Source organism: Agelaius tricolor, unplaced genomic scaffold (assembly GCF_023055355.1).
Source record: "Agelaius tricolor isolate 1412-34295 unplaced genomic scaffold, bAgeTri1.0.p SCAF_43, whole genome shotgun sequence".
Classification (NCBI taxonomy): domain Eukaryota; kingdom Metazoa; phylum Chordata; class Aves; order Passeriformes; family Icteridae; genus Agelaius; species Agelaius tricolor.
In genome coordinates, this window is record NW_027269303.1 from 2,765,806 (window position 1) to 2,783,735 (window position 17,930).

At 53.0% G+C, this 17,930-nt stretch overlaps 2 protein-coding genes across 2 annotated transcripts in view; both read right to left on the reverse strand.

The window, feature by feature from the left end:
• Positions 1-11,850, reverse strand: part of LOC139604076 (uncharacterized) — a 1,261,625-nt gene extending 1,249,775 nt beyond the window's left edge. The window contains 1 exon segment of the mRNA XM_071455063.1: positions 11,373-11,850. Within this exon segment, the coding sequence (XP_071311164.1) occupies positions 11,373-11,850 (478 nt within the window).
• On the reverse strand, positions 274-1,567 carry LOC139603967 (olfactory receptor 14J1-like). The gene has a single exon (XM_071454964.1). It carries the CDS (start codon positions 1,565-1,567, stop codon positions 635-637), a length of 933 nt encoding a protein of 310 aa, XP_071311065.1. The 3' UTR covers positions 274-634.
• Positions 11,851-17,930: the final 6,080 nt, after the last annotated feature.

Genomic DNA, 17,930 nt, shown 5'->3' on the forward strand with positions numbered 1-17,930 from the left:
CAAGCTGGATGTGAGTGTTGATCTGCTGGAGGGTCGGAGGGCTCTGCACAGTGACGTGGACAGGCTGGATCCAGGGGATGAATCCAACAAGGGGAGGTTTAACAAATCCAAGTGCCAGGCCCTGCTATTTGGCCCCAGTGCTGCAGGCTGGGGACAGAGTGGCGGCAGAGCAGCCAGGCAGAAAGGGACCTGCAGGGACTGATGGACAGCAGGCTGGACATGAGGCAGCAGTGTGCCCAGGTGGCCAAGAAGGCCAATGGCTCCTGGCCTGGCTCAGGAATGGTGTGGCCAGCAGGAGCAGAGCTGCTGTGCCAGCACTGATCTGCCCCCAGCTCTGCACACAGACCTTGCTGCTGCAGCTCCAGAGAAGGCAACAAAAGGGCATCTCTGGAGAAAACTCTGCTGGGAGATCCTTTAGTTCATTTAAAGCCACCAAGAGCACAACCCCTCAATGACACAGTCTGTGGCCACAGGATAGGTGGAGAGAAACAAAATGAGAAATGGCACAAACAATGACATTTATTTGTAGATGATATGAAAAAAGTAAAAAAAAGAAAAAGAACTTCCAAAATGAAACCAACAAGTATGAAAGATGAATTTTATTACAAGTGATATGCAGAAATTGGCCAGCAGTTTAATGTCCCTGAAAGCATCCAGTCATCAGTATCCACACTGCAGCCTTGAGCTCCTGGTTCCTCAGGCTGTAGATGAGGGGGTTCAGGGCTGGAGGCACCACCGAGTACAGAACTGAGACTGACAGATCCAGGGATGGCGAGGACATGGAGGGGGGCTTCAGGTGAGCAAAGATAATAGTGCTGATGAACAGAGAGACCACGGCCAGGTGAGGGAGGCAGGTGGAAAAGGCTTTGTGCCGTCCCTGCTCAGAGGGGATCCTCAGCACAGCCCTGAAGATCTGCACATAGGAGAAAACAATGAACATGAAACAACTAAGTGCTAAACAGGCACTAACACCAAGAAGCCCCAGTTCCCTGAGTTGGGATTTGGAGCAGGAGAGCTTGAGGATCTGTGGAATTTCACAGAAGAACTGGCCCAGGGCATTGCCATGGCACAGGGGCAGGGAAAATGTATTGGCTGTGTGCAGCAGTGAATAGAGAAAGGCACTGGCCCAGGCAGCTGCTGCCATGTGGGCACAAGCTCTGCTGCCCAGGAGGGTCCCGTAGTGCAGGGGTTTGCAGATGGACACGTAGCGGTCGTAGCACATGATGGTCAGAAGGAAATACTCTGCTGAGATGAAGAAGAGAAAGAAAAAAAGCTGAGCAGCACATCCAGTGTAGGAGATGTTGCTGGTGTCCCAGAGGGAATTGTGCATGGCTTTGGGGACAGTGGTGCAGATGGAGCCCAGGTCACTGAGGGCCAGGTTGAGCAGGAAGAAGAACATGGGCGTGTGCAGGCGGTGGCCGCAGGCTACGGCGCTGATGATGAGGCCGTTGCCCAGGAGGGCAGCCAGGGAGATGCCCAGCAAGAGGCAGAAGTGCAGGAGCTGCAGCTGCCGCGTGTCTGCCAATGCCAGCAGGAGGAAGTGCCTGATGGAGCTGCTGTTGGACATTTGCTGGGGCTGCACATGGGCACCTGTTCATGGAGAAAGGACAGTGACAAGTCAGGAGAGGCTGCTTGGAGCCAAACCTGGGCCATTCCCTCTAGACTGCCCCGCTGGGACTCACCCAGCCTTGTTCCTGCTCTGGGAAAACCTTCACCCAGGTCCCTGCCTGTGCTCCAGTTGTGCTGGCTGAGTGTGCCAGGAGCAGCCAGGCCTGTGCATGGGGGCTCTCGAGGAGCCATCCCTGCCCTACTGTCCTGGGTTTGTGGCCATTTGGCAGAGGGACAAGGCTGGATATTCAGGATTTGTCAGGGGAATCACTGCTAATGCAGACAGGCTTGGTAGCATCTGAACTCCCACTTTTAAAGGAGGGCAGGAATGGATTTTAGGAATTGTTTGCCTACCCACACATCATTCCTGGCTCTCTGAGGTCACAAATCCCCAGCATTTCTGCTGCACTCAGAGTTTGCCACTGAGAGATGGGAGAGGCAAATGATTCCCTGTGGCTGAGGGAAGGTGAGGGGCTTGATGGGCTTGTTCCCAACTGTCCTGGCTTTGCACCTTTGGCTGCAATCAGAGCAGAATCACACTCCCCGGGTACCCTGGGATAAACCAGACCCTGCCCAGAGCAGAGGGATCCCTGAATGTCTCACCCTCTCTCAAGGTCTCTGGGCAAGGTCTCAGCACCCCCTTGTGCCAAGGACACTCACGGCTCCCTGGGCAAACCCAGCAGCATTTCCTCAGCTGTGGCAGCTCTGCCCCTCCCCGTGGGACATTCAGGGAACTCCCAGAGGCTCTGGCACAGATTTGCACCCAGGAGGGCAGCTCAGAGCCTGGCAGGGCACAGCAAGGAGATCCCTGGCTGTGCCCATGATGGGATCTCAGGGAGGGGGCTCAGCTCATTCCCCTTTGCCATGGACTGCTTTGCCCACAGCCCCACAGGTGCCAGGGAAGCTTGGACACCCCATTCCCATGGACAGCCCTGCCTGGCAGGAATGCCAAGGGCAGTGCCTGGCTCAGCTGCTGCAGATGCCAGAGCCTCCCTGAGAGCAGCAGATAACAGTGCCAATGTCAGGGCAGGGCAGAAGCAAGAGCAGATGTTGTGGTGCTGTGCCTGAGAGGGCAGGGCAGAGACAGCCGGGCACTCAGGACAGTGTTCCCGTGCCCAGCTGTGCCCGGCACCTCCCACACACCAACAGTGCCCTCCTGCCCCAGCCCTGCTCTCTTCAGCCCCCTCTCCTTCCCTGAGCATCTCCCTGGGCCTGGACATTCCCTCCTGAGAGGAGCCTTGTCCCTGCCAGCGCTCACAGAGCCCATGCCAGCCTGTGTGCCCTGGCTGGGGCCCTACAGAAACCTGCCTGTGTGCAGAGCCCTGGCTGGGGCAGGCTCTGTGTGCAGCTGGGCAAGGGCAGCTCAGGAGAGCCCTGCTGGGCCCTGCAAAGGTGATGCTGCTGCTGTGCAGGGCTGAGGAGTGGCTGAGGGCCCTTTGGGAGGCTCCCAGCAGAGACACTGATCAACTTAATTTACAGTTCTGCAGTCCCTGTAAAAGTTCAAACATTCCTTTGATGATCCTGTGTGTCCCTTTCAACTCAGAATGTTCTGTCATTCTGGGATTACAATTCCTGTTCTGCTTCTCTCATTCCCTTGTTTTTTATAATCAAAAGAGAAAAAAATTCCCTTTCAACAGTGTTAGAACAGTAAAGTAAAAACCAGATATTAATTGGAAGCTTCCAGGTGTCCCAGTGGGGATGGGGCACACCCGGCCCCTGATTTCAGCAATTTATTAAGGTTGATTAATTAGGAAATTTAACAGGAACATCCAATAGGAGATTCAGTTGCCCCAGTTACACATTCCTGGCTCAAACCTTTGGAGTAGGTGCAAGGGCTTCTTTGCCTTCACTTTTTGTAATGACTGCTCAGATTCTGGTTAAAAACCAAAATGTTCCTATAGGTCCTCTTCCTATAAGACCATACAATATTTCAGGACTATATAAGAGAATAAGACCATACAGTATTTCAGGACTGTATTTAGACAGTCAGGTTATTGTTCTAAAATCTAAGAGAGAGGTAAGGAAACATACCAAACTAAATTAAGGATTAAAGTTATATAAGTATATAACAGTACTTTAATAGAGTTAGTTAAGAGTTTAATAGATTTAAGTAAGGATTATAGTTTTATAACTATATAACAGTAATTAACAGATCTATGAATATATAAAAATATTTAAAAAGCAAAAATCCTTTTGTCATCACCCCAACTTTCCCATCCTTCTCCAAGAAGGAAATGGAAAACACTCTCAGGAAAGCTCGTGATCTTTCCAGCAATCCCAGGCTTACCTTCTTTGGGAAGTGCCCTGTGGAGCTGTGCCCAGGCTGGTCTGGAGCTGGGAGCAGCCCTGCCCCACCCAGCCCCTCTCAGCAGCAGCCCCTGCCCTGCTCAGGGCGGCTCCTTCCCCCCAGAGCTTCTCCCCAGCGCTGGGAGCAGCTGCCAGGGCTGGCTGAGAGCTGTCCCTGGCAGGCAGCAGAGTCCCTGCCCCAGCACAGCGCCCTGGGCTGCAGGACCCTGCTCTGCAGGACAGCCCTGGGCACCCCTGGCTGCTCTGCACAAGAGACAAGCAGAGAATGTACTCACAGGCTCTGCAGGCATTGGCATGTTCCAGCTTGAGGAGATGGCTCCAGGAGCTGCAGCTGCATTGTCCTGCAGCCAGAGGTTCCTGTGCCAAGGGCTGGCAGTGATTGTGCCCCAGGCACTTCTCAGCCCCTTCCCAGCCCTGACTGATTGAAGCTCTCTGTGCCTCTGGGCTGTGCCCGCGCTGGCTGCAGGCAGTGCCCCAGCCCTGCTGGGCTGGCAGAAGAGCTGCTCATCCAGAGAAATGTGCTTTTGAAGCTCTTCTTGGTGAGCAGGAGCTGCCTCTGGGCCAGGAGCCCAGCCCAGCTCAGCAGCACAGACACAGCACAAGGACTTTAATCAGCCTCTGGGGCTTTGTGCTCAGGCCCTGAACATCAGTCCCTGAGAGGGAGCTGAAGAAACCTCTGCAGAACTCCAAGGCAGAATCCAACTCCAAACTTTCTTGGACTTCTAATGGGTCCCACTGAGGGACACGACTGAGCAAGTGTCCCCAGGCCCCAGGCAGAGCAGAGAACTGCAGGCAGTGATGACAGGTGGGGACAAAGAGAAGCCAAGTCTTGGTGCCCTGGGGCACAGCAGGGTCTGTGCCAGCAAGGGCTGGGAGGAGACACCTTGTCCTGAGGCCCTGGGGCCTCCTGGCACAGCCCCAGCCAGGCTGGGCACTGGCAGCCCCTTGTGCTGCCCTCAGCATCCCCCCCTAGCCCACATCCCAGTGGCCTCAAGGATCTGCTGCAAGGAGTCCCTGGGGAGCCTTGCTCAGCAATGGCCCTGGGGGCTCCTGAATGCTCCCTGCAGGGACTGCAGGTTTTTCAAACGACTTTGGCTTTGGCTTTTGCCTTGAAGTCTCTGAGAGGTTTGTGCAATCATGGCCTCCAATTATCTGCTGTAATTAGTCCCTGGAGAGGCTTTGTCTCTAACAACACTCAGTGGGGCTCATTAATGCTTCAGGGTACTTCAGTTATTTGAAGGTACTTGGTGTTTCCCTTTTGATACAGACTCTGTGAGAGGTTTGTGCAATCATGGCCCCATTTATCTGCTTTAATGAGTCCCTTGAGAGCTTTGTACTGACACTCAGTGGGGCTCATTAATGCCTTGAGATACTCAAGGTTTTTAAGGTACTTTATGGATTTAAGAATACTTTAAATACTTCTAAGGATTTTCCTTCCCACACTGAGTCTCTGAGAGGTTTTTGTGCCTTCCTGGCCTCCAATTCTCTCCTCCAAGGACTCCATGAGGAGCCTGTGTTGGGTATCTTCCCCCTTTCTCTTTTACAACAAAGATGGAACTGAAAGAATTTTGTAAGACTTTCTTAAAGCATCCAAACAAACATGGGACAATTAACAATACAACAAAAACCACTAAGAGATTTAATAGTCCTGTTCTAGCTAGACATCATCCAACCCTTTAGTCCCTTGGATTGGAAGAGTTTATTGACCCAGTCTTTGTTTTCTACTTGAAGCTTCTTGAACCCTTCCTTCAGTACCTGAATGCTCTTGTGGATTGACTCGCTGTGGCTGGAGAGGTTCATGCAGCACATGCCCTCAGAGTCTACACAGCCATGCCCATGTGCCCAGAGTAAAAACTCTATCGCTGTTCTGCAAGGTGGCGTGTCTGATGGTCTCTGTGTCTGAGAGCAGCCACTCAGTGTGAGGGAGGCAGCATTGGTTTGCTTACTCAACAGGCACCCAGGATGGTCTGATTGCCCTAAAGCTTTAGCTGCAGCCACCCAAGGTAGTAACATGGAGGCTGCTATTCTTTTGTTTTAACTCCAATAGATGACATTATTTTTGCAATCAGATTCAAAGTTGTGTGTAGATCTTTTTGCTCTGTTTCTCTGGCCATTAATCATTTTTGTGTTGGGTGCCAGCAAGGTAAGCCTCCCCAAGCTACAAGGTCTGCCTTTGATGTGTGAAGGGACACCTTCACAGGCCATGCTCTATCCTTGCAAATAAGAAACACACCCTGCAGCAAGTTGAGTGGGTAGCTACTGGACCAAGAAATCATGGAAGAGGTGTAATTACACCTCTTGTTGTTGTAAGTGGGATGCTATGGGGAGATGTCTCTCCTGATAGTTTCTTTTTTCTTGTAATTTTGTTTCTTTCACCCTCTTCCCATCTCAGACAGTAATAAAACCTTACACAAAAGTCCATTTTTACAGAGCTGAGAACTTCTACCCCCTGAGTTTGAGTGGTGCATGCAGGAGCTTCTGGGTCCAGTAGTCCCAAGCACCGACAGGGTTGCACTTCTATTTGCCGTCAGGATTGTCACCTGGCATACTGCAAATGGCACCCTCAGGTATTGGCCAGACATCTGTAGGCAACCCCAGTAGGCAGGTGGAGAAGGGGTCGTCAGGGCTAGCGACAGACAGGCACAGGGTGTCTTGTTTCATGGCTTCGCTAGAGTTATCCATACACTTGGAATGTGAGATACCTGTCACGTCTGCTCCCATGTCCACAAGCCCTGTCAAAACAATCTTTTCACTGTTAAGTTCCAGAGTGCAGGTGATTTTTGGTTGATCGTGATTTATCACCTGGGTCCACATCCCTAGTGAAATGTCATTGGCATCCTGTTTGGGGAGTATTATGGCTTTGGCAATTGTTAGTTCTTAGGGTATAAAACAAGGTGGGTCGGGAGACAGGGCCAGCACTGTAATTTCTTCTTGTGAGGCCACTGATAGTACGGATGGCAATACAAAAAGTCCTTCAGTCCTCAATTGGCAGTTTCCTAAGGTTAATAGTTCACAGGGCCAATCTTCAGGCCCCAGCTGTCCTGTCAATATTGCATGGGCAAAATAGTCAGCTAAAACAACAGACTTCACACTCACCAAGACCTGAGACAAATTTTGCCCCTGGTGGTGTTTGGCAACTGGGAGACGAGGTGCTGGAGTTCAGTGCTCCATGGTCTGTAATGGGTGTTTGTGCTACTTGACCTTCGTCAGTTGTAGGCATCTACAACTGATGGTTTGAACATTTGTGTCAGAGTGTGAGGCTGCCTTGCACTCCAGTGGTAGTTTTTTTACAGCTGCTTGATGTAGTTACCTTTTGAGAAATTCCACTTAATTTGATGCTGATTTCTGTTAGGGACTGGATAGTCCCTTCCCGTCTGGAGAAAATCTTTTCTAAAATGTCCTTGTTGACAACACTGGAAACATATTTTTGGGGCCTGTAGATGTTGCTGGGGCCCCTTAAAGGGGAATTGCATGGCCCCTAGGGCTTCTGCAACTCCTTGCCCAAAGGCCTGGGCTTGTACAGCTGCTCTGTGTTCTGTTGTTCTGAGGCGATTACAGGCCTCAATCATCTGCAGGAGTGTGGAAGGGCACACAGCACTTTCTTACATTCCAGGTTGCCATTGGCTACCCCCAACGATTTTAGTAATTAATTTTGAGTCTTTTCATTCTGGACTTGTTTCTCTAGTGCCTGTTTAAGGTGATCAATAAATTTCATGTAGGGCTCTCCAGGTTCTTGTCTTCTGTTTATGTAGTCCAAACTGGGGGTGGTACTATCTGGTACCTGGATTCAAGCTTTCAAAACCATTTTTTTTTATATCATCCAGTGCTTTTCTGGGGATACCTGCTGCTTGATCATCTGGTAGGCTGTGTTGTCCTTCTCCAGCTGGACGGTTGATTGTCATTTCTGCCCTTGCCTCATTATTAGCACAGTCTTCTATTAATTCATTTAGCAAACGTTTCCATCCCTCTTCCGACAGGGTGTATTCTGTAGGTGACAACAACATGGTCATAACATATTTTAAATCATAGGGGGTTAAGATGTGCTGTAAACATGGCCCTCATTAGGCCATAAAAACAAGGTAAGTCCTTCCTATGGTCTTTAGCTGCCCTACACAGATCCTTGATTTCCCCATAAACCAATGGCTGATACCTGGCGTTCTGCCCCCTTCTTTCATAACAAATGGGGGCAACGAGGAGTTTCAAGACTATTTGCCAGTCTCCTTCCTTAACTGCTTCCTTCCAGATCCTTTCCTAGGGATCTTCTGGGGTTGAGGGGCGAGGTGGCTCTGGGGAATCCAAACTGTCTTCTGGGGAGGAAGAATAACTTGGAGCAGAAACATTTGGATTAGAAATAGTGTGACAGTTGGACTTAGTATCTTTGAACATGGGGTTATATTCTTGCTGGAAGGTGAGGCAGAGGGCGCTGCCATTTTGTCAGGTGTTGGGGAGGAAGGGCCTTGATTTAGGATGGCGGACTTCCAGGCCGGCCTTCTGGAGGCATGGCCCAGGGTGGAGGTGGAATGATTGACAGTGGGGGCGTGACCCGCAGTTGTGGGGGTGGAGTCTAAAGGTTCATTCGGGGCGGAAGAGAAGGTTGCGGTAGCAGGAAGTGGAGGAGCCAAGATGGAGGGAGGATGGTCAGGCTCAGGGGCATCTGGAAAATTTTTAATGATCCACTTCACGATTGATTTTAATTTGTACTTTGAAGATATTTGGTCATGATCAGTGAGAATTAATTTAAAGCATCCATATACACACCTTTCTACTTTGGGCATCTGGCTGCCCATTTTTCTCTTTCTCCACTTTAGGTGGAGCAGCCACTGGAACACCCCAAATCAGTTATGAGATGTGGATGCATATTGTAAAAACACAGTAGCAAAATGGGCAATAAATGTCTTGTGTTTCCCCATCCCACCTGCAATCCTACGCAGGTGAAACTCTCGCTGTCCCTGTGGATCCTGGCCGAGGTCCCTCAAAGCAATGATGAATCTGCCGGCCTGGCACAATCCAAAATCCCGGGGAGTGCTGGCCTATCCATCAGCTAACCCCAGCTGACGTGACTGAATGTCAGGGTCCCTGTTCGGGCACCAAAGGTCGCAATGAGGGTGGCTGTGACAAACCTTTCTGGTTCCGCAACTTCAGGGCAAGGGTGGTGAAAATGAAAAGGAGCAGATGCTGGGGAAGATGAAACAGGAAAGCCTTATAAATATGATTGCCTGGCAAAAGATTTTGAGAATATGGAAACTATAAATGAGATTGAAATGAAAGCAAGGTTTGAGATACCAAGCCTTAGTTACTGAACAACTGGAAAACAATGGTATGGTTGGCTGAAGGTAATCTTCTTTTGATGAAACAACACCCTCTGCTTGCAGACAGGTCCAAGGGTCAGAGCAGACCCTACTAGCTTGGCAGAAGGGGTCCAAAGAGTGGCAGTGTGTGTCTGTGTGTCTGGTTGTGTGTCTGTGTGTGTCTGTCTGTACTGGTGTTCCCATGGCTTCTGCCCCTTGGCACAAGGTTGTATCCACCACCACCACGGACCACAAGAATAACTCCTTTTCTTCATTTACTCTGTGGTGTAAATGAACCATTCTATATAATCATGATCAGAAAAATCAAAGCTGTATTTATATAAATCTATCTGGTATAAAATCTTTAATCCTGTGGGACAAATCGCTTAAAATTCAATTCCACCTGTCCAATCTTTTATACCTTTGAAAAGTCTGGGGCTGGGATTGGATCCAGGAACTCACATCTCCTCTCTTATAAGGAATTTTAGAAGTCTAGGGGTCCTGCAGGGGTTTGAACATCCATGGTGGCTGCTGGGTACAATTTCTCCACCTCATGACTCAGAAGGAGTTTCTCCAATAAAGAAATAAAGCTTTTGCATGAAGCTCCCACTGTGCCCATGACAGGAACCCCTGTGAGTGTCTGGGCCATCCTGGCTCTTTGGCAGCCTGGGCACTCCTGGGATGTCACCGTGGAGCCCCCGTGAGTGCCTGTGACAGATGGGTGCCTTTGCAGCCCAAGGTGCCCTGGAATGTCACCATGGAATGGCTGTGACTGCCTCTGACCACAGGGCTCTTTACCATGCCCAGAAAGCCCTGGGAGGTCTCCATGGAGCCCCTGTCTCTGCCTGTGACATTCCAGCTCTGGAAGAGCCTGGAGACTCTTGGAAAGATCCCATGGAACCCCTCTGAGGGCCTGTGAGAAATCTGATCCTTAGCAGGCAACCATCCCCAGCCCCCTGTTGCTATGGTCAGTTTCCATGGCAACCATCCCCTGCCCCCTGTTGCTATGGTCAGTTTCCATAGCAACCATCACCAGCCCCTGTTGCTATGGTCAGTTTCCATGGCAACCATCCCCAGCCCCCTGTTGCTATGCTCAGTCCTTTGGCAGCTCCATGGAGACCCCATGCCAGGGGTGGTTGCCATGGACACCAGCTCAGGCCTGCAGCCAGAGCCTGTTGCCATGGCAACCATTGGCAGCCCCATCCCCAGGCTGATGGGATCCCAGAAGCACAGAATTGGCTGAGCTGGGAGGGACCCATCAGGATCCTCCAGTCCAACTGCTGGCCCTGCACAGAACACCCCAACAATGCCAGCCTGGGCCTGGCAGCGCTGGCCAAACGCTGCTGCAGCTCAGAGAGCCCTGGAGCTGGGACCCTGCCCTGGGGAGCCTGGCCAGGGCCCCAGCAGCCTCTGGCCAAAAACCTTTTCCTGACATCCAACCTGAGCCTGCCCCGACTCAGCTGCAGCCGCTCCCTCCACTCCTGTCCCTGGGCACCAGAGGGAAGAGGTTCCCACAGCCCCAGCCAGGGACCCGCTCCCAAGGCTGCTGCCATGGCCACCAGGGCTGGCACCAGCTGGGATGCTCGGTTTCCACGGGCCGGGCTTCAGGAATGGGATTCCCCAATTTCCTGCCCCTGCTAAAACCGCGCTGCCCTCACTGCCCTCCCGCCTCCCATGGAAAGCACAAAAGGCAAAATTCCAGGCTGGGATAAGAATAATTTATTGGGAACAGCAACGGGATAAGGAACAAACAGAACAAAAACAATATTGATAACATAAGAGATAAATAAAACTGTTGACAGGGAAAACTAAAACACAACTCACTGGGTCTGCCTGGCCACAGTTTCTGCTGTCTGGAAAGGACACCCTTCTCCTCTCTCCTCTCTCTCTCAGGGAGAGAGAGAGTCCCTTCCCTGCCCCTGGCAGTGTTCTGAGGTGGGAGTGAATGTAATGACAGGGCCATGGCCAGACCCTTCTGTTGTTCCATCCCACATCATTTCACTGGGAGGGGCAGGAAAAGGGACAGGTGTCTTCCCAGCATGGATCACAGGGAACATGGATCACCGAGGCTCTTCCCAACGTGGGGCCTCCAATGGAGGATGAATTTGAAGCAGTGAACGAAGCTCCTCCTGAAATTGGGGCATTTGCAGGGCTTCTCTTACCGGTGACTCCGTTGGTGTCTGCTCAAGTGAGAGCTGCTGGTGAAGCTCTTCCCACACTGGAGACACTTGTAGGGCCTCTCCCCAGTGTGGATGCGCTGGTGGGTGAGAAGGGTGGAATTGTGCTTGAAGCCCTCCCCACACTCCCCACACTCATAGGGCCATTCCCCGGTGTGGATCATCTGGTGGCTGATCAGGGTGCTGCTCTGCTTGAAGCTCTTCCCACACTCCAAGCACTTGTGGGGCTTCTCCCCATCATGAAGCTGCCCATGGACCACCAGCTCTGAGCTCTGGCTGAAGCTCTGTCCACCTTCCTGGCTCAGGGTGGGTCTTTCCTCCTCGGAGCACCCTGGGCTGGGTTTGGAGCCCCTCCTCCTGTGGGATCTCTGGGGCTTTTCCTCCACGTTGGAATTCTGCACTGTGGAGCCACTCAAAATGGCCTCTTCCCCGTGGTTCTGCTGTGGGGATTTCTCCTCTCTGATCTCCATCCTCAGCTTCTTCCCTGGGGGAGGAAGGACAAGGAGAGGATGGGATTTGCCTCCGTGCCACAGGGAAGGGGAAGGAGATCCCCCCAGTGCATCCCCGGCAGGACGGGGTTGGCAGCAGGGTTGTCCTGCAGCCGGGGGCTGTGCTGGGCTGGGAGATGGAGCAGGAGAGAGGGGGAAAGGGGCACTGACTTCCTGCTCACCTGCCTGGGGCTCCCAGGGCTCCTTCCTGTTTCTCGCAGCCTCCTCCTCCATCCAGCCATGGTTTGGGAATGGGAAATCCTGGTTTGGGGAAAAACAAGGAGTGAATGCCTTGCGTTGGGGATTCCTCCCGCCCAAGTCCATCTCTACAAGTTGCTTGATGTCCATAAAAACCTCCAAAAATCAAGAGTGAATCAAAAAAAGCCACCAGGAGTGTCCCATTTCCAGTCTCATCCCTCTGGGGTTCTGGTGGTCCCCCGTCTCAGGGCTGTTGGGGATCCCATGGGTCCTGGGGATCCCCCCTCTCCAGGGTCCTGCTTAGGGATACTGGGGGATTTTGGGATCCCAGGGTTCCCCTCTCCAGCCTCCCCCCAATCCAGTCACTTGGGGCTCCCCCGTCTTTCCACCGCCCTGTCCTGGTTTAGGGCAAATTTTGAAAAAAACCTCCAAAGGAGTTTTCTTTAAAAAGCAAATTCAAGCAGCCCCTCCCCCAATCAGATCAGGAAAATATTTCCTTGGAGAAAAGTGGAAAAAACCTGTTTATTTAACAGGCAAAGCATTCACCAGCACAAAAAATGAACAATACTAAACAATAAAACCTCTTGCCGCTACAAAAGAGTTGACAAACTCAAAAAGTCCCTCCGTGGCCTTTAGCTCAGCTCCCTCAGTCTCTTACCAGTCTCTTATCAGTCTCTTATCAGTCCCTCCAGTGCTGGAAATGCCAGGGCCCAGGCCCGGCCAGGTGGGCCACAGGCGGGAACTGCCGGTGGTGTTCTGGGTGTTCAGTCCAGAGCAGGTTCAAACAGCTCCAAAGAAAAAGAAAAGCCACAGTCCAGGGAACTTCTCTGCCTCAGAGAGCTAAAAACTAACTAAAAGCAAAGGAGAGCTCTGTCCTGCTGTCTGTCTGTCCATAGACAACTGATACCTTAGGTTTTAAGTTTTTCTGCTCTGTTTTGGTGTGCAGCTTTAGCTTTATATTAAGTGTTACTGGGATCTTTTCACAGGTGGTGAAGACAAAACAATCCTGTTCTAGCTGGAGACTCAAGGACAATCTCTTCAAACTTCAGGCCCAAAGCACAAACAACATGAAAAGAGGAGGATGGGCAAGGAAGCAAGGAGGATGGAACTTCATAATTTGAAGCTATTAATTGGGCAGTTATGTGTAAATGGGCTAAAACTTATAAAAATGTGAGATCTCATGACCAATCCCTCTTTTGCTCCCATCTCGGAGCCATCCAGGCAGAGCCACAGCTGTGGCTCCGGTACCGCCAGGGTGTGGCCTTTGAAGGCATTTCAGTAAAAATCCACTTCATTCCTCTTAGCTCCGTGTGGTGTCTGTTCCAGCTCCTTAAGGCATCACAACAGTCCAGGAGCGGGAATGTGGAGGAGTGAGTGCAGTGTCTGAAAACAAACTGCAGCTTCTTCCTCCTCCCCTTGGCTCTCAGAACCAGCCTTAAAGGTGCAGAACTCATTTCTGGGCTAAACGGACCGATGGGGCACGAGCATCATGAAGTCACCCCAGGACGCGCCCCTGTCAGGGTCAGGGGGTCCCGTCCCCGCCTCATCTCCGGGCTGCCGGGGGTGCCCCAGCTCCGGTATCGCCCCTTCCCCTCTCCCCGCCCCGGGGGTCCCCCATTCCACAGCCCCGGCTCTCACGGGGATCCCCAAAACCAATGTCCCGCCCCATCGGTACCGGGCCATCCCCACGTGGACCCCCGGGACCCTCCCGAGGGGCGATCGCGGCTCCTCTGCCCCCGAAAAAGCTCCTCTTAGGGAGCCCGGAGATACCCGGGGCTCGAGTCCGGGATCTGCCGGCTCCGAACACGCTCCAAAAAAATCCTCCCGGACACCCCTGGCTGGGGCCGGGGCGAGCTCGGCCTCGCCCTCACCTGCGGCTCGGGGCTGGGGGCGATGCTCCCGGGGCAGGGGCTGCTGCAGGCTCAGCGTGCGGGCGCTGCGAGCGCCGGGATTCTCCCGCTCCCGCTCCTGCTCCTCCTCTCCCTCCTCTTCCTCCCGCATTTCCTCCGCTGCCAGCCCGGACCCCCCTTTCCCACCCCTCTGCCCCGCGGCCCCGCAGCCCCGGCTGCTGGGTGGGGGAGCCCCCGAACGGCCCCAGGGCTGGGCAGGGGGCTCGGGGACCCCCCCGGGGCGGATCCGTGACCCCGGCCCGAGCCCCAAACTCCGCTCCGGGGCCGCTGGGCTCTGCGGGTCCGCCTGGCAACCGGTGAGTCATCGGCGAGAAAAGCTCTGGTTGGCTGGAAATTGTTCAGCGCCTCCTCTGATTGGCTGGAATTGTGAAAGGCGCTGCGCCCTGCGGTGTCCCCGGGAGCTGCGGAGTCCGGGCCGAAGCCTTTTCCTCTTTCTTTCTCCCCCTCTGAGAACTCTTTCCTATTTCTTTCTCTCTCTGAGATCTCTTCCCGATTTCTTTCTCTCCCTCTCTCTTCCCCATATCTTGTTCAGTTCAATCCAAGTTCGAGCAGATCCACAGGTTGCGTTCCCACGCTCTCATTCGCACCTTCCCTGGGGCAGAGGCGTCTCTCCCTCGCGAAATCGTAACCCATGGGCAGGGTCCTTTCCCAGCCCAATCCTTCCAAGATTTTGTCGGGGACTCGCTTCCATTTCCTCCCTCCCTCTGCTTCCAGCGGGGAAGGTGCTGGGAAATGTCCAGCAAAGCCACCTTTGCTGTGTGCTCTGGGAGCCCACAGAGCTGCTGGACCTTGTCCCCTGGCCCTGCACAGCTCCTTGGGAGGCACGGCAGGAGCAGCACCCTGGCAGCCTCGGGAATGCCCCTCTGGGATCCATGGCACACACTGCCAGGGGCTGGAATTCCAGTTCCCAGCCAGGAAAAGATGTTCCTGCCCTGGAAGGCAAAGCTCTCAAGAAGGAGCCAAAAGCCAAGTGGAGCAAGATCCTACAGTGACATTTCACTGCCAGCCTTCATAACTTCAGCCATGGTTGTTGTAGCTCCTGGATTGGGAATGAAATCAGGGCAGGGTCTTTTTGTGGGAGCTGCCCTGGGTCAAGGGAGACACTGAGAGAGAAACAGAGCAGGCAAAGAGAAGCAGGAGAGAAAGGAGGACACAAACACAATCAGCTGAGAAGGTGGCACTCTGAAAACAGACCAGAACTGACTGAAAGGAATATGAGAGAAAGAAATAATTTTGCATATTTATTTCCTATCAAAATACAATTTCTTCCCCTTCTCACAAACCTTTTGCCATTGTCATTCAGCGGGGCTGTCAGAAAGTTTTTCATTCTGGGTGGATATTCCAGGCTGCAGCCAGAAGCAAACAGGGAATGGGGATTTTCCTGCTCCTGGGGAGTTTGACATCCTCAGCTGAGGAGAGGAGGAGGCACCACAAGAAAAGGGCAGCTGGGCTTCACTGTTCTGCAGGAATTAGGGGGGATGGAAATCTCTCATCATGTCTGCAGCTGCTCCCACAGGGATGTGAGGGCTGATCCCAGAGCCCCAAGGGTCACATTTAGGGCTGCCCTCAGGGAATGCTCACCTGGTATTGAGGGGCAGCATGGGAGCGCCTGGATCTTGGGGCACCCAGCTGCCCCCCATGTTTGGAGGTGCCTGGGGAGGGCTGGGACAATGCCAGGGACATCCTGCAGTGACAACCCCCCTGTCCTGCTCTGGGTGAGCTCACTCCCAAACCTGACCCTGATCCTGGTCTCAATCTCACTCCATGTTTAGACACACTCACAGTTCTGTATTAAATCACATCCTAGTCCCAGACTCATCTAGCCCCAGACCCAATCCCAACCCCAGCCCTAAAGCCAATCCCATGTCTAGCCTTAACCCCAATCCCAGCTCTAATCCAAATCTCGGCCCCAACTCCAAGCCCAGCCCCAATTCCAGGCCCTTCCTAAATCTTCAGCCCCAAACCAAATCCCAGGCTCAGCCCTTCTGGGGCTTTGGGGGTGTCTCTGTCCCTGTGACCCCGATGATGTTTGGGTGGGGTCCCAGCAGGGCTGAGAGGGACAGAGACCCCCCCGGCCTCGCCAGGGGTGAGAAGGTGGCAGAGCCCCCCCAGCCCCGAGCAGCCTCAGCGGTGAGAGGGACACAGAGCCCCTGGTGCCCAGCCCTGCACAGGCATTGCCTGAGGCCAGAGGGATGGAGACCCCCCCGAGCATCCCCCAGGGCCAGGGGACAGAGAGCCCCGAGCATCCCCTGGGCTGAGAGGGACAGAGACTGCCCCGAGCACCCCCGGCACAGGGGAGAGAGGGAGGGAGACCCCCCAGGCATTCCCTGGGGTGAGAATGATGGAGACCCCTGGGGAATGGCCTGAGGTGACAGGGACAGGGACACCCCTGGGGAATGGCCTGGGGTGACAGGGACAGGGACACCCCTGGGGAATGGCCTGGGGTGACAGGGACAGGGAAAACCCCCCCAAGCCCCTCCCAAGCACCCCCCAGTGTAAGAGGGTCAGTGACCCCTGGAGAATCCCCTGGCCACTGGACAAAGTAAAGTTGTTTCTTGACAAAAATCAAACTTAACCCTACATAAAATGCCTTGAATTTGCTCTTCCCACAAGTCACTTGTGGTGAACACGCAAACAAATCCCAAAATTCAATAAACTGACAGTAGAAGCGATTCTGTGGCAATTCCAAAATCCATTGGTCCTGCACAGCTCCAGCTCAGCTGATGGCAGGTTCCAATATAAGAAAAGTGGAAATTCAGCCCAATACATTGCAATACCTCTTTTATGAAAAGATTATTAAAAGGAAGGGAAAGCTCTGTGTAGATGTCACAAAGGTGACAGGGACAAAGAAAAAACTTATTCTTAGATTTGGCAAAGCCCCCAGCCTGTGAAAGAGAAAAGGGGGGACAGCCACGTAGTGAGAGGGACAGAGACCTCCCCTGGGGCAGGGCAAGTGTGACATTGTCCCCTGTGTGTGTGGCCTTCCCGGGGTGGGGGTTTTACACCTGAGCCAGTTTGGGTAAGGGGGGTGGTGTTCACCCCCTGAGCAGGGATTCCCCCACTGTTTCAGGTTGCAGTGTAAGATGGAACCAAATGCATGTTTTCAATCCCCATCTTCACCAACTGCTATAAACAGGTGGGGCAGTGTTCTTGATCTCTTCCATGACTCGGCCCTGATAACGCCCTCCAGGGGAGATATCTTCTGGGAATGGGCCATTGAGTGTCACTGCAGGACTGATCAAATTCCATCATCCCATTGTGGGATGCTCCGCCCAGGGGGAGGATCCAAGCATTCCTACCTGGATATAAGCTGAGCCTTGCAACACCAGGAGCAGCTTGCCTACTGGATTCCCAGAGGACAAGAGCTCCAGAACCACCCCTGGACCTCCAGAGGAAGACCAGGTCATTCTACAGGATCACTGCTCTGACAGAATCACGTTCATCACTCCCACAGGACTGCAGCCACCATTTAATGGGACTGCTGCCACCAGCCTGACCAGCAACAGGGTGTCAGGTTATATCCTGACTCTGTCAGTTTAAGGCAGTGTTTCTGCATCATTGCCTTGATCTTCATTATCTTATTAAACTCTAATTCTGATTTAGACTCTCCCCCAGGTTTCCCTTAAATCCTGTAAAAAGACGATGTCTGCGCCCTTTGTTTGGTTCCCAGAACAGGATTTCCTATTCCCAAACCTTGACTGGATGGAGGAAAAGGTTGCGAGGAAGAGGAAGGAGCCCTGGGATACCCAGGCAGGTGAGGAGGAAGTCAGTGCCCCTTTCCCCCTCTCTCCTGCTCCATCTCCCAGCCCAGCACAGCCCCTGGCTGCAGGACAACCCTGCTGCCAACCCCGTCCTGCTGGGGATGCACTGGGGGGATCTCCTTCCCCTTCCCTGTGGCACAGAGGCAAATCCCATCCTCTCCTTGGCCTTCCTCCCCCAGGGAAGAAGCTGAGG